The 17,212-nt window shown below is 42.0% G+C and overlaps 1 protein-coding gene across 1 annotated transcript; it reads right to left on the reverse strand.

Annotated features, from left to right (window-relative positions):
* On the reverse strand, positions 1 to 11,946 carry LOC147238108 (legumain-like). The gene is made up of 14 exons (XM_086159112.1): positions 11,838 to 11,946; positions 11,510 to 11,662; positions 10,089 to 10,186; positions 7,777 to 7,858; positions 7,593 to 7,675; positions 7,109 to 7,184; positions 6,353 to 6,415; positions 6,144 to 6,210; positions 5,588 to 5,706; positions 4,915 to 5,004; positions 3,943 to 4,152; positions 3,086 to 3,256; positions 2,166 to 2,233; positions 1 to 1,615 (listed from the first exon to the last, which is right to left on the reverse strand). The coding sequence occupies exons 2-14, from the start codon at positions 11,648 to 11,650 to the stop codon at positions 1,573 to 1,575; spliced, it is 1,311 nt and encodes a 436-aa protein (XP_086015238.1). The 5' UTR covers positions 11,651 to 11,662; positions 11,838 to 11,946; the 3' UTR covers positions 1 to 1,572.
* Between the last annotated feature and the right edge of the window lie 5,266 nt (positions 11,947 to 17,212).

Here is a 17,212-nt window from a genome sequence, read left to right on the forward strand (position 1 = left end):
TTGTGCTTTTGAGTTTTATTCAATTGCATGTGATGAGAGCACAGATGCCACTGACACCGCACAGCTGTTCATTTTTTTGCGGGGAGTTGACGATCATTTTTGCATTGCCGAGGAGCCGCTTGATCTCAGGGGTCTAAAAGGCACAACTGGAAAGGACATTTTTGAAGCTGCGTCGGTTCCAATGGAAAAGATGGGACTTCAATGGGAAAAGCTGTGCGGAGTTATTACCGATGGGGCTCCGGCTATGACGGGTGAGTGCCAAGAAATGGCTTCTATGGTGTGCGGCAAGGTGCAAGAGAGCGGAGGTGAGCCTGTAAAGATGCACCGTATCATTCACCAAGAAGCTCTCAGTGCCAAAGTAGATCAGTTTAGCAATGTGATGAACACCATTGAGAAAATTGTCAACACAATTCGAGCACGAGGACTTAACAACAATTTCAGACTTTCCTATCAGATGTAGTGGCAGGATACGGAGATCTACTCTTCCACTCTGAAGTATGCTGGCTCAGTGGTGGTGCCAGCCATCCATCAGTCTAAAGTGCAGCATCACTGCGCACATTTGAGTGCAATGCCATTCCTCTTAAAAATGCATAAGCCTACACAGCATTCATGTGTTCATGATCATACAATAATTCCTAATAAATTCAGTTAACTGTTGTTGATTACATTTTTTTCCCACAAACGTTTGTTGATGTGTTAACAGGCCCAACAACTGCGTTGCACAAACTTGAAATGTACCCATCTCTCCCTCTCCCTTCTTTTTTCTGCTTTACAGAGCTGCAAAGGGAGATCACCAAGATGAAAAGCAGACCCGGCTCAAGACTTTTAGTGACTACAAGTAAACAATATCATTTGCATTGAGATGCAGCTTCTCCACAAAATCAACTCCAACTTGCTTTATTCTTAAGTGACTTTACTTGATGTTGCTGTGAGCTGTTTCATGTCTGTCAGTCTGCTGGTTTTCAGAGTAACTCTTATTTCACTGCAGATTACATTTACCCTTTTGGAGACAAAATAAATGAAAATCCAATAATAGAAAGCTGTGATGTATGCTGTTATTTTTACTTTCACCGTATTCAATTAAAAAGCATAGCTAACTAACATTTTATTGATTTTGCTAAATTTAATACAATAGAAGTGAATTTTTCTACCTGACCACCAGTGAGTCAGTCCTTTATATGTTTTTCTATATGTGGCCCTCAGTGAAAAAAAGTTTGGACACCCCTGATCTAGATTGTTTTTTTTTTGTTTTTTTTTAATTAGATCAAATTTTTTAAAACTCAAAAAACATTCAGTTTTGTAAGTTTCAGTCATTTCAATCACAGTAAACAGTAACTGTAATCAAGTCCATAAAAAGAAAAAAAATTAAATCAGTAAAATAGCCTGCGTTAACTCTTCACACTGATAGTTGCAATTCGTTGTTAAAGTTAATAGAAAAAAAAAAACAATCCCAGTAAAAAATCAAGGCATTTTAAAAAGCCAGTCGTCTAACTTGTGGATAAAATGTCATGTCACAACGACTGAAAGCAGTGGCTGGATGAAGCTCGGCCCTCTCAGTCTGCAGAGACGTCCTCAGTTTAGGGACACACAGAACAAGTCCATGGCCGACAGGATGCTGCCGGGACAAGCAAAAAAAAAAAAGGAGAAATATGTAAAACTCATTAAACCCTACATCTTTTATAAAAAATGTGCAGCTTGTTTTATCAAATGTATGAAATGTATTTATTTTGGGGCTGAGAAATGTCTAGCATTTAAAAAGATGATACTCGATCATGTTTTTTTTTCCCCCTAGTTTTTAACATTGAGATTTTATTTTATTTTTAAATCATCCTGGATAAATTAATTCACTTCATAATCTGAATGATAATCCTGACATTAAAATTAACCTTATACAACTGTTTAAGCAGAAATAAAAGTAATATGGAAATACACAGTAAAGTCGCTTAGATCACAAACACTGAGATGGACTTTGAGTGTCCTGAAGCCCAGCTTGTGAAATCAAAATTATTTGCACATTTTGTTAACCAGTTGGAGTATTTTTCCCCCCAGAGAGGTGGAAAGGGAACGTTGCTCTTTGAGAAATGTTATATCTTGCAGAACCTCATAGGTGAAACACTAAATCTGAGATGTGTCTGGAAAGCTGAGTCAGGACGGGCAGCAAGTACCTCTCGGCGGTGTATCCTCTCTCACACATGTTGACCAGAACGAAGAGGAAATTCGAGGCGAATTCAAACTGAAAACACACAGGAACGAAAACACATCTGATGAGGTTGCATTTAAAATACTCAGTCCTTCAAACTAACCAAAAGCATTCAACGGAGCCTACAGGTCATACAGGTCAGATAACTTGAGGAGGAAACATCCCAGTTGTCATTGGAAGCCTAAGTATGTCATTTGATTGGTTGTATTCTTTTTATTACCTCATAACTTAACATTAAAAATACATATTTTGTATTTTAAAAAGTACTGAGGATGTCAAACCAGATCTTAACGTAAGGATGCAGGACTGAACTGCACGTTCAAAGAGCAGGAGATCTATCTGAAAGGTGCAAATGGCTGTCCATGTGACTCGATTCGGCCCTCGAAACCTCTCGGACACAAATGTCACAAAGCTTCCTGAGGTGACGTCCAAGACTGTTAATCGGGAAGACCGACCGGATCGAAGACACGGGAGGTTCTTGCTCTAATCTAAGGTTCTGTTTCAACACAAGCGGGGAACTCTGTGACACTTAATGTTCGACAGGAACAGAGTCCAACCACGGTTTCTTTTCATTTGCAATAAATACATTTTAAAAGTAGTATCTGTTGCTGAGTGACACCGGTCATAGACTGCAAGCTTTCGTCGTCGTCTGCGATGTTGAAAAGGGTATTGGACATCGATTCTCCCCCTCATTATTCGGCGTAGCTGCTGCTTTGCTGTGGAAGTCAAAGGAGCCCCTGTGCATCATGTGTCTGCAGAACCACATGCGTGGAGCTTCAACAGACCTATGACTTCAGCTTCAGGGGCGCCGGGGATCCAACTGGAGGTCCTTCGCCGTCATCTAGACCCGTTTATCAACCGGTGTTGCGGTTTTGCTTTCTTTACCTCTGACTTGTGCCAGTTGAAGCAGTGCGTCTTGAAATGAGTGTAGGCGGTCTGGTAGCAGTCGTGATGGGACAGCTCTCTTCTCTCCTGGAGGATCTGCTCAGCTTCCGTTTCATTGCCTGCCACTCTCTTCACTATCTTTTCCACATTGGCTTTCACAATCCTCCTAAGCTGGAAACACACACACACAGTAAGACTTTTTTGTTGAGGCCATCCTGCCTTTCGTGCAGGGGGCTCACTGGCCCCTCCTAGTGGTGGTCACCAGAGGCACATGCTGTGATCCATGGCGACTGCAGCCTAAGGTGATCATGGTGTTTGTTCTGGACAATCCATAACATGCACAGAAGTCCAATATAAAACACAGCTCGGGTTCAAATGCGAGGGTCCGTTCCTCCCAATCGCGCCCCTTCCATGTTGTACTGAAGTTTCCCAGTAAGACGAGGGAGTCCCCGGTAGGAGCGCTCTCTCTAGCAGCCCCTCTAGGGACTCCCAGAGAGGTGGGTTTAGTGAACCGTTGTCGGGTGCTGAACCAAACAACAGTTAGAAACCGTGCCCCCACCTGAAGCCGGAGAAAGGCTACCCTCCCGTCCACCGGATGGAACCCCAACGTGCAGGTGCCGAGTCAGGATGTAGGTGACAAGTCTCCAATAAATGAATAAATAAATTAAAAAAAAACCTTGCTAAGCCGGTCAGAGAAATGGACCCAATACTTCTGAGGGTATGAAATAAATTGTCCAAATACTCAAATCATGTTCCCCCAAAGAGTTTTGCCTCTTTATGGCTGTCAAGGCAAACGGGAGCCATGAAAATAAGATCAGCCAGGAAGGGAAAGGGAAGTACAAATGACGGCTCCTTACCATTTCCTGGGCCCTTAATTCCCGCCCAAGTGCCCTCATCATTGGTGGAGGAAGGGGCTTCAGCAAAGTCTTCTTAATGATTTCTAGAGGAACATCACGGCTGGGGATCAGGCCGGGGTCTTCCACGGGCTCCAAGGGGACTTCAGACGTGGGTGAAATATACGTCTTTGGGTTTGCTTGAAATTCCACGAGCTTCATGTGGGCCAAGGTCTGTGGAGGGAGCGAGACAAGCCAGAACATCAGGGAACTTAGAGATTTAAGGTTTTTAGAAGTGTAGAATATAGAAGTGTAGTCAGGGGAGATCTTAACATTAACATCACCGAGAGAGAAAGAAAGAAAAAAAAAAAAAAAACCTCAATAAAAATGAGAAAACAAGAACTATCAATGAAAATTGGTTAAAATCTGCATGGAATCCCATGACAATTCCCAGAAAATTAGTTAACAGTAGACAGCACAAATGGAGTGAACCGCACACAACACCATACGCTACAGCACAGCTAGTGTGGCTAGCTCACAAGTCAGTGAAGAAGAAACAACAACAAGAACAACCTGTTAACCTTCACTTCATTCCCACGGTGGCATTTGACACTTGACAGACACAGAACAGCCAGTCAAACATGGTCCCACCATGACTGACCATCTTTTGGAAGTCCGTTTGAGGCCCGACTACCGGCAACGAACGTCTGGACTACGACTCCATTCAGACGTGGTCGGAGTAAGGAGACGGACAAAAAGCTGCAGAACTGTGTTGTGCCACACAGGTTCATGCTGTTATCCAAGGTGAACAAATACAAAGTATACTCTGTGCTCTTCTATGTAGGAATACATTAGCATTTAGCATTTTTATTGTTTATTGTATTGGTAGATCATTTTGACTTTAAAAGCCAAAATGTTTGGTCACAGCTGACCAAGGAAAGGAAAGGGTGAATTTTCATTTCACTTGGCAAGAGATTCCAGGCTCCGTCCTCTCACCTTGTTTCCAAACTGCTGGACGTGGCTGTGTTTCGTTTTGTCCTTCACCAGCTCGAACTGCCCCAGCAACGACTCTTTGGTCAGATCTTTCTGGAGGAGTGTGAAGAAAGCCCTGTCAGCACGACTATCACCCACCCACCCACACACGCACGCACACACACACACACACACACACACACACACACACACACACACACACACACAAACAGCTGGGAGTAAAAAAATATAACGGATCCCTTACAGGAACTATTGATCCAGCAATAATGTGTGTGTTTTTTTTTTACTCAATCTAAACGTCTAAAGTACTTAAGAACTTGCTTGAGGTTCAAACTGACATAAATAAAGGTCTTAAAGCTTTACACTCTCTAGATGGCAAAACAGCACTAAGGAGACAAATTCTGAAGAAATGATATCTTGTGGAGATGACAAAAAGAAGGATAGGTGTCACTCGGAGTTAAAAAAGGCAAAAGTCACTATCATGTAGACAGTAGTCTGAGGATGACCGGGGTATTTCTCAGATGACTTCGCTCCCGAATGAGTATTACTAGACTTGAACACAGAGTCCCGGTCCAGGACCGGTTTTGAAATAGCAGTTTTCACTTTGAAATTCCCTCTAAATCAGAGACTACTTGAAGAGCCATGATCTTGACGTCGGGGCAGAAAGGCGACGCACCACATCAGAGTCTTCCATCCAGTTGACGCTGTACCAGTCTCCAAGGTACGTTTCCCTCTCCTCATCATAGTAGCAGGCGTAGGAAGACTCATGGGAGTTAGCGGCTGTTGTGGAGTAAACTGAAAAATGAAAACATCCTCAAATTAGACTGACTGACTACAAATTAGACCGCCGTATCCTCCGTGAGGATACGCAGATACTCATCCAGGCTCTGGTGAACTCTTGTCTGTACAACCGAAACTCCCTCCTAGCTTATTCAGAAAGCGGCAGCCCGCCTGGTGTTCAACCAAACCAAATTCTCCCACACACTCCCCTTCTTATGTCCCTTCACTGGCTCCCGGTAGCCGCCACATCAAAATAGTTAAAAAAAAAAAAAAACTATAGAAATTAAATTAGCCAGTTTCTGTTTTCTCACAACTGACATGAGATGAAGGTTGTGTCACAGATTGAGGAGGAAATGTCAAGATCAAGCAAAGTTTTTTGAACTGTCAAATGCATTCATTGATCTTTTATTATCTCTGTTTCACTGGAAAGTTGAATTTTTAGTTCAACTTACCTTCAACGTTATCGGGCAGGGGGGTCATCATCGACCCCGACTCGCAGGCTTCAATGTAGAAAACCATCTGTAAGTGTTTGCAGGTTAGGCAGAAAAACAACAAGCCTGTGAGCACATGATATTTCCACACAACCACATCATCTCTGGAGTGGGTTTTCTCTCTAGGCTACGTGCTAAAGTGCACGTCTACGTGTGTCCACCTCACTTACCCTTTTGTACTTTTTGTTTTCGTGCATGTAATTGATGGTTTCTTGGAGATCTTTGACGCTGAGCTGCGGAGACAGACGGGGAGCGTGGAACATTTTCAGACTTTCCATTTAATACAGCCACAAGAAGTCAAAGCACCGGGTTTTTGGGAGTCACACTCAGCCATTGGTGAAAAGCTTGTGAATATTCCAGTTTTCTAGGCGGTAAAAGATATCTGATCAAAGATACAAAATGTACTGACACGGTTCAAAATACTCTCTTCCCATTTGACTGAGTTAATCCTATTAAAAGCTTCATTTGGACTCAGGAAAACACTGAGAAGGGGACTTCAATTACCACACTGGCAACCAAAAACAGAAAGAGCTGGTGAGCCAGGAACCAGAGAGGAGTGTGAAGTATGATGAAAACGCAAAAACCCCCCAGCAGGTGACATGATCATTATCATGATCAGAACTACCCCTTCCAATGGCACCGCTGTCTAATCTGCATGGCTGAGAGGAAAATAGGAAGATTGTTAGATGTGAATAACTTTAAAAACCAAACCAAAACTACAGAGATACAAGAACATTGAAAATTAGCGATTGAGAAGAAGGGATGGAAAAACAGCTGAAGAACACGGAACGTATAGGAGAAAGTCACCCAACAAGAACATGATAACAAGGAACTGCCAGCCCCGGCTCGCTTTTCTTATACCAGGATTGATTTGTCTGTCAGTGTCCTGCAGGCAGGAAGAGAAAGAGAAAAAAAAATATGCTCACGTCATCCTCCGGAAACATCAGTATTCCATGTGCTCCGTGGTCGGTGAAGTAAACAAACACGTGATCGTTTGGGCCGCTGCAAAGAGCGGAGAGATGGCAGGTAATGAAAAGAAAACAATGAGCCGACAGCCTCATGTGACATTTATTCACCCATAACATGATTTCATCCCTCTGTAACAAAATCCTGTATTAACATTCAAGGCCCTCCGCAACCACCTGACTCAGATTAATGGATTGATTCTCCCACTTCAAATGACAACTCAAATCACAGCCTATTCCATCAAACACCAACAGCTCTGCTACTTTTGTATTTCATACCACTTTTTCACTTTTATGGTGTCTTTGAAATCTGTATTTTGTGTACACGTCTGTACTGCGCTCTTGAGTGACAAGTAAGTGTATTACAATTATCAGCCTTTTCTACTTTCAGGTAATCAGTTGGCTGAAAAGCAGACATTCTCAGTCTTTTGCTCGTATCACTTGCCTCTGCAGGACTTTCCCAGAGCCTCCTTTCACCTGGGACACGTCGCCCTTCAGCACCGCCATGAAGTTTCCAGGAGTCACCGCCTGGAATCAAAAACACCGTCAGCTCTGCCACTTTGATTCTTCCGTCCCATTTTTAGCGTTGACTTGGCCGTCAGCTCAAACACTGGCGCCGGGACACTCACGCTCCAGGTGTAGTCTTTGGGGACCCCGTTGTACACATTTGGGCCATTGGGTCTGTGGATCAGGATGCCAGGGGTGGGGTTACTGCAATCAAAAACAAGGTCCGAGCTCACAGTGGGAAGTGTTTTAGTTTTTTTGCCCATTTACTTTATGGAACCCCATTTCCTCCAGTAAGGGATAAACAAAATATGAAGACAGTTTATGACTTGGATAAATCAAGCTTGTGGCAATCTATGATGATAACAATACAAGGACATTAAACAGAAAAGTTGTGAGGGGGTTGAAATTGTGATACATTACATTACAAATGTAATTGTTTCAAAAAGTATTAGTTGTAAAATATCATTATTGTCACCCCTAGATAATTTCATTTTGCAATAACGATCACAATTACAACTTAAATGTCCCAAAGTCACAAACATTTAGAAAGTTTTTTTTCCTTGCATTTAAATCTGTAGGAAAAGAATAGAAAAGTCCTTTAATCGTTCCACAGTGACGTCATTTCAAATGACAATAATGAGGGAGTTATACTGTAAAAATGAGAAGTCAAATGAATCAAGTCAGTTGGGAGTTGTTGATAATGAGATGAAAACAGGAAAATGTCAGAGACTTTTCATTGCTGGTCCTGATATTTGAAGGGACTGTAATCACTTTTCTGCTGACTGCAACATTTCTGAGGTCAATTATTAACCAGCCATTTGTGTCAGTGGGCGGACACAACATGACCCATGTTGCAGGACCTCTTCAAAAGACAACCTTTGATTACAGTTCACAATGTATCTGACACCACCACCAGTATCATAGAGCTTGACTCTGATGACAGGAAGTATATGTTAGTGTCTGGAAGGCGTGGAAGACAGAAAAAAATGATCACGATATTCTGCATGTCAGAAAATCTGCTTGTCATGTAAAACAGGCAGGGAAATGACAGCAGATGCGTCACATTGTGATTTATTACTATAAATACTGCCACACTGCTATATTTTTACAGACATAAAGAAATGTGCAGGTAGCTGGCATCTTAAAAAACAATCAAATAAGTCAATTTATCCACCACATTAGATTCATTTTCAAAGTTCAAGATTCAAAGTGTTTATTTTCATGTTGGAAATGTGTTTCCCTGTGCAATTAAATTCCTTCTTTGATAAATTTTGATGAATAAATATTTATCTGGCTGCACTGCAGACACCAAAGTAAGAAGCTGTTAAATGAAACCCTAACACTGCAAACAGAGAGATGCTCTGCTTCCTATTTTTGCTGACTCCTGGCAACCCCTGCTGAAGCAGAGTTGTTTTTATAGTTTGTGGTGTGCAGTTTAGTGCAGCTCCAGAAAGAGCAAAACAAACACAGCAAAAAAAAAAAAAAATCTGCACGATTTACTGGAAATAGCTAAAAATGTGATTAAATAATGGATTATTAAAAATCACATTTTGATTATTATGTAGTTCCCCTTTACAGTGAATACACGTATATTTTTTATTTTCTCAATTTTTTTACAAAAATAATGCCCCCATCATCTAAAGAAAAAAAAAAAAAAAAAGTAGTTGCATGCTGAAAATGTTTCACAATTAGAAAAGGGAGATGAAGTCACAAAAATGTTCAGAATTTAGACCTGATAACATTTGTCTGATCAAATTAACTGTTATTTTGTCAAACGTGGAAAGAGTTCATTTTAAAAAAAATGTTTGATCTAATTGAATTTCTTTGCTTCTTATCTGCAGGCCTTCCAACCAGGGCAGGGATGTATTTGGGAATGTGACCGAAACAGAACGACAAACTCTTCTCAGTCCTATCATTTGGTGAGTGATAGAGGAGAAACAAGTCACAAATAACTTATTTTCCCTCTCCTTATAGCCCGGCCATGTGGAATTAAATGACTGACAGGCTGTGAAAGAAGAGCTTTCTGTTTCAGTCAGGATGAGAATCAGTGTGACCAAACGGCAGGAGGCCAGACTTAAAGCCACCTCTTGGGTTTTTAAAAGCCCACACTCCAGAGGGGAAACCAGGCCAAATCTGGAAAACATATGGTACCTAATTTCTTCTTTTTTATTGTTTACGATGGACTTTGACGTATTGCCCATTTCAAGGCTTATTTGGAATTTGATGTTCATGACGGCTATTTTTTGATATATGGATGATTTGATAAATACACCTAAAAGTGCTTCCATTTCATTGTATTCTGAACATTGAGTTTCCGTTTTTGTTTATATGCACTGGCGATGTGTCCTCATTTCAAATCTTCTTCATGTCACAAATGCTTTCCTTTCTTTTAACATTAGCCTGCTTCCCAGGAGGACCCGCTGATTTGACTCACTGTTCATCGAAGGCCATGTCATCATACATCATGACCACGATCTGCTCATCTGGAATTCCGTTTCGGTGGACGATCTGATAGGCATGGCAGGCATCGGCCTGGTGTGCACGCAGACACACACACACACACACACACACACACACACAAACACACAAACACACACGAGAGAGAGCTACTTATCATCAGCACATTACCAAACCTCAGAGAACACTGTTCAGTGGGACTACCTTCTTCCTCAGCCACAAATGCGGTTTTTCTTTTATTGCTATGAAAAGGCTCGCTGCTGCCACTTCCTTGCGCTCGTCTCAGTTATGGGGATGTTATTTACAGGATTGCCTGTAACGAACCTTCCCAGGACTACATTACTTTCACGGTTCTCTTTGTCCATATAGAGCTTGACAAAAAGGTCTGAAGTGGTCTAGTTTCATGTCTATGAAGATTCTCGGTCATCCAGGTCACGGTTGACCCTCGACCTTTCACCTGTCAACCGAGAGGCTTTTTCGGTTCTGAAGAAGACCAAACGTTTTCAAGAGGAAGAGTTAAGTCCAGTTGCCTACAACAAAATTAGACACGGACTGTCTACCTTTCATGCTCTCCTTAATGGAGTGCTACCGCTAGGCTTTCATATCATTTTAACTGTTTACTTCCCAGAATTATAGCACACTTGTTCTTGTACGTGCTCTGTACTGATCACACAATAGCACTAGTCACTGAGTGATGTCCATCTGAACTTCTATGTTGTCTTGTCCATTACAGGTCTCTCTTGAAAATGAGACCCTGTGTCTCAATGTATATTTTTTAATGATACTTTATTCATCCCTTGTGGGAAATTCCTACTCTGCATATGACCATCATGGATGAACCATGAGCAGTTGGCTACCGCCTAGTGACGCCAGGGGAGCAGTTAGGGGTTCAGTGCTCATCAACACTTGGACACACTAGAAGGAGCTAGGAATCGAATGTTCGGTTCCAAGGATGATGGCTCTACGCCACGCTGCCCCTAATAGAGGTGGCGCCCCCCCGTCGGGGCATCAAACCCGGGCCAACTAGGTATCATGTAAATTGAACAAAATAAAAATTGCAATTTAGATATTAAATTTTTTTTTGATATTTTATTTATTTATCATATAAATGTACCGACATTATTCTGTATTGAATCATTGGTACAAAATTGAACATTCAAAAAAAATAAGGAGTTTCTAAATTCAATATCGACTGAAAATACTTATTAAAACATTCAAAGAAAATAGGTTGGCGGGCGGGATAAAAAAAGCAAAGCGGGCCAGGTGTGGCCCGCGGGCCGTAAAAAGTCCAGGTCTGCATTATACTAATGAGGAGATATAATTCTTCTCCTTTGAGCCAAATAACCTGATCTGGTCGCGTTGGGTTTTTGAGGACGTGATCCCAGGTTTTTTCCTCACCTGGTGTCTGTAGTTGTGCCAGCCACGGGATCCGGCCACGATGACGGCCCAGTTCTTCCCTCCTTCCGGGAGCTCGCTGGAAAAGGCGCTCGCCAGCGCCAGACAGAGGGCGAGCACGGCGACACGAACAGAACGAAGCATCCTGAGGGAGCCCTGGATGTACACAAGGAAGGCGAGGATGAGGGAAGCGGAGACGGACCTGGGAAAATTGAGGCGTAAAGGCTCGGCTCCTTGACGTCTTCTGGAAACTGGAGCGGGTCACACTGGACATGCTGCCCAGATCCAACAAATTGAATCTATGTGGTGTTTTAAATAAAATATGTTTTACCTGCGGTTTGACAAGAAGCGAGAATGACCAAGCAGCGAAAATAGACAAGCGGTGGGATATTTATCTGTGGCATCGGGAAGAACAACCTGAGAGCGCCGGCCAATCAGGGCGCTTTGTGGGGGCGCGTGGGCGGCCTTCCTGTAAAAAGTCCCGTGGTCAAGGTGAGGCTTGAACTTTAGTAAACAGACAATTGGTTTAAACAAACATCAGACGTTCTGATAAACTGTGCAAATTGAATTTACAAAGAGTAGTCCTCACATATCACTGACAAATCTTAATAAAGGATTTATACAAAAAAAAAAACACTACGCCGCAATAGTGATGGCATTTATTTAAAAAATATAATGAGATGGGATATGGATGGGGAAGTCATCCTCTGGCAGCCTCTAATTTTACAAAACTGCTCCCGTGGCGCTGATGGACGGCAACACTCCAAACTGCTCCTGGTTCCTCCACGATGGGCTTAAATGCCGAGAAGGGATTTCCTTATGAGGGATTAATCAAGATTAATGTACTCAAGTCATCGACCTCAGACACTTTGTCATTCTTTACTGTTCCGTTGCCCATTTTAGTTGTGGTGCCCGGGCACAGGCTCCCTCATTTGTTTTTCTACTGCTATTAAAGGTTCATCCCCCTGCCCTTTTACAGAGACTACTTGTTCATTCATCTCATCGGGTTTCAACGTCATTATTTCAAGGTTTCGCCATCTTTGACTTTTCTGTATCTCCCCTCAAGCTGTCACATTATCTTACAACAATAAGTCTTCTGAGATTCTTCTTCCTCTCCTTTGGGCTTTTCTCTTCAGGGGTCACCACAGTGAACCAACGTTCTCCATCTAACCCTATTCTCTGGATCCTCCTCTCTCTCACCAACTACCTTCATATCCTCTCTCACCACATCCATCAATCTTCTCTTTGGTCTTCCTCAAGACCTACAAATCTAGCATCCGTCTACCAATATATTCACTCTCCCTCCTCTGTCCATGACCCAACCATCTCAGTCTGGCTTCAGTCTTCTAAGGATAACTAAGAATTTATTACAGAAACGATGCATCAAATTAACTTGAACCACCAGTAATAGCCAACATCAGTCAACAATGATCAGCAAAGCCCCGGCAGTCGTCTTTCTATTCGGCCGAAAGGAGCGCAGTACTCGGGATACTGAATGATGTTATAAACTGGCTTCTATAGAGAGACAAGGAAAGAAAAGAACATTGGCACATTTGTCAGCTGGTTAATAATTCCTTCTTAAGTACATTACTAAAACACATAGAGCACAGTTGCTGACACAACCACGAGGCCGATAATGGCTGTTGCACGGCCCACAGCGGTTAACTCAACAAGGACATTCACATTTCTCTCCACAATCCTCCCTTTTGTCATTTTGACAACTAACCTACAGGTTTATTCTTCTTAGCATACAAGTGAAGAGTAGAACATCGACAATGTAAATTCTCCCAGGTTCAATACATCCGTCATCGTCACACTTCTCCTGGAGTTACCATTACTATTCGGAGTTCACGTGAGGGAGGTGCGAGTCAGATCTGTCCATCATTAGCATCATGTACCTGCAGTTTTTTTAACACATAATTTGATCATGGCTTGAATTCAATATAATGAAAAATATTCCCCCCACTATCCAATCCCAAACGGGGTTCCACCGATGGTTCTCGCTGAGGTCTTGAATTCTGTGTTTCGTGTCTGATATTACATCGTGCTCTGCAGAGGAAGAATCTGAGATTCTAGACCATAATTTTGCAAACGCCAAACATCATTTGGTGTTAGGTTTTTTTTCCATATGTCTCTCAAGCACAGATGAGAGCAAACCAATTTCCTTTCGCGATATGTACAAGCAATACGATAGTATGAAGAGCCTTAAGATTCTTATAGGACAATTCTGTGACACCAAAGAGGAATACTCTAAAGCTTATAAAGCTTGAGCAAGATCTTCGTGTGTGTCTTTCTACCATGACTGCCGGGATATCCATTGCGTGTTCATCAAAACAGCCCCAGGTTTAACACTGAGTATAAAAACATTAAAAACTATACCATTAACTATATGTATTATATGTACTGTACTATGTTAAAGTGTTGGTGGTGTGCCCCACGACTTTGTAAATGTAAAAAATGTGCCGCGGTTCAAAAAAGATTGAAAATAGCCTTTACTGGCACACGTGAACAAGCTAAAAAAACTGGTTTGTCAATGAAATGCGAGCAAGCGCCCGAGCCTTCAAAGCCAAGCTGATTTTATTTCCAAAGCAAATGTCAGATGAGTCTGATATGTACTGTTTACAAATGCCTTTTTTTTTTTTTTCCAATATGTATTGTCTCTTGTGGTGACCCGGCCCATCTGTCAAATTTCAAAAGTCAATGTGGCCCCTGAGCCAAAAAGTTTGCCCACCCCTGGTCTGCATACTTCTCTCATGTGGCTTTTGTGAGACTCTCAGGAGACAAAATACATATCCTTTATTGATTACATAAAAATCAACATGTCTACACTAGGCTGCTCACCAAAAAGACGCGCAAACAGCGGCTTCTGTTGGTCAGGAGGGTGGTTGCATAGTCAGAAAATGTAACCAACCTTCTGAAGACCAAATGAGAGATGATAAAATTGGGGAATAAATAAATTAAAAAAAAATAAAAAAAATTAATGATACAAAAATAAATAAATAAGGCTACATGTCAATCAGGAAAATGTACATTACTCCTCACAACTCTGCCATTTACAGAAATAAAATAATATTCGTGGGATTTTTTCAACTCAAAAGTATTACATTTGTTTATGTTTCAGTTGACCGTCTCTTGCAAAAAGTATTTCAAGTGGTTGCGTGAAGACTGGACTGTTCGTGTTACAATGACCTCCTGCTCCCACAATTTACTGAGCGTGGAAACAGTAACTCAAAAGCAGTGGAACAATGATGAAAAAGAAAACATCAGTGCTTTATCAAAATACACACCAATCAGTCAGACAACAATATGACAACAAATTCAAACCAAAACACCGAATGAAAGGGAATCACTAAGAAAAAAAAGGATAGCCTAGTCAGAAAAGAAGTTTTTCCTGAAGATCATAATTGTTGTTTCATTGTATTTCTTTGTCAGGACGTCCTCCAAGACATACCACAACCCCCCGCCCACATGAAACTAGCACTTCAGATCTCACACCGCAGTGACACACACACTTCCTCGATACGATACAACATGGACACTGTCAGACATTTCAGCTTGCTGCTAGTACTTTGGCTACCAGGTGATTAAATCATGTCACCGTTGCACCGAAAACATATGGAAATATTCTGATGTACAAACAACTGGCGCTGTTTCTCACACAGGTGCTGCCAGAGGGAAAGGAGCTGAAGATGTCACTCAGACCCCATTCATCTGGGAGGACCAGGGAAACGAGGCGACGATGACCTGCAACCAAACCAAGGGTTCAGCCTATGACCAGATGTACTGGTTCAGACAGCTGCCGGGGGAAGCCATGAAGATGATCGTGTTCACAGCTACGTACAAACCGGATCACGACTTTGGAGATTTTGATTCAAAGAAATTCTCAGCCACGAAGACAAAGACAGAGAGCGGGACGTTGACGGTGAAGAGGCTGCAGCCAGAAGATCAAGGAGTGTATTTCTGCGCTGTGAGAGAACACAGTGACACACAAACACGTGGCCGCCCAACAAAAACCTCCCCCGTGAAGTGGCGTCCTGCAGGGGGACCTCCAGGACCTCCCGTTCACTGATGGAGATCTGCAGTTGATGACGCAACGCGCCGATGACACTCCCACCTCCACCCTCCCAGGTCTCTGCAGCTGCAGACGCTCAGATCACATCTATGACCTGTAAAACATGGACTCCATCCAACAGAGTCCACGGATCTTCTTCATTCTCCTGCTCCTTATGAGAGGTAAGAGATTCCAGGAGGTTACAAACTGGACCTTTAGTTGAAACGGGTCGCTCTGAGGCTTCTCCTCATGGTTGTGGTTGACCTTTTCATCCAAAACAGATATTAAAAAAGAAAAAAGCAAAAACTTATAAGGATAGAAAATGATGTCAAAGAATATCTCAGGTTCCGTTTGGCCTGTCAGATGTATTTCAGAGTGTTTATTGGAATCTGCAGAAAACCTCTTCGTTGTTCTTTTGACTGTTTTGTAATGTCTTGCTGGCATTCTTGTGAAATCCAGTAAGCCTTTTTAACATTTAGAACGTCTGTTAATTTCATGCACATCCTCAGGTTCCTTCACTTCTTGGGAATTTTCAATTGTCTTCTTGGTTGTTCAACTAAAGTTAGTCCTCTAGTCTAGGCGAGATATTTATTCTAATCTGATGAACCATTTTTACAACAGTCCGTTTTACCTGCTGTCATTTTTACTCGACAGGAATAAAAGGAGCTGAAGATGTCACTCAGACACCATTCATCTGGGAGAACCAGGGCAAAGAGGCAATGATGACCTGCAACCAAACCAGAGGCCTGAACTTCTACCTCATGTACTGGTTCAGACAGCCGCCAGGGAAAGCCATGAAGATAATCGTTACCACACAAGCAGGCAGCAAAAACTTCGATTTTGGAGATTCTAAGCTGGATAAATTCTCAGCCACAAAGCCAAACGCAGAGAGCGGTACATTGACGGTGAAGGCTCTCCACCCAGAAGATCAAGGAGTGTATTTCTGTGCTGTGAGTGAACACAGTGACACGCAAAAATGTGGCAGCTGAACAAAAACCATTGACACCAGGACACTCTTGATGAGCCATGATCAAACTGGAAACAGTAATCACAGCTGGTGTTGGGGGTTCAGGCAGATGGCAGGGGAAATGAATGCTATGAATTATTCTCATCGCTCAAATAAATAGGAAAACATTGGTCTCTTTTGGATGAATTTTTGTCAGCATGCAAAGATTACTTTTAAAGTGTCAGCAATAAAGCCTAAATCTTTTGCACCCCCAGCCCCATTTTTCTAAAAATGACAATAGTTTTTGGTGTCCTCAGCCAATTCATTGAACTACATTCAAAATAACAAAGAAACATGTCAGCACTAAACAATCTATAGGAAATATTTCTGATCTGAAAAATGTTTTAAAAAAGAAAAAAATGAAAATCATGATCAAAATCAAGGTCTTAATAATATTTCGAGGTGAGACATGTCAGATATCTGGTGCCTAAAAGGCCTCAGACCATTTTACATCCACTGAAAATCAACTTTACCAATCAACAATTTTTTAAAATGTTTCTCTGATGACATATTTCACACAAAATAAATCATAGTGCTCTGTCAGATCTGCCCAGTAAATGCCAGTAGGGGGCGCTCTAGGCCTAGCTATCCAGAGTCTTACATGAAGTCATTCAGTGTTGCTTCATTCCAGCGGAACTATTTCAAAATC

This window comes from Fistularia commersonii, chromosome 1 (genome assembly GCF_037954325.1).
Source record: "Fistularia commersonii isolate RoL2024-O1a breed Wild chromosome 1, RoL_Fcom_v1.0, whole genome shotgun sequence".
In the NCBI taxonomy this organism is placed as follows: domain Eukaryota; kingdom Metazoa; phylum Chordata; class Actinopteri; order Syngnathiformes; family Fistulariidae; genus Fistularia; species Fistularia commersonii.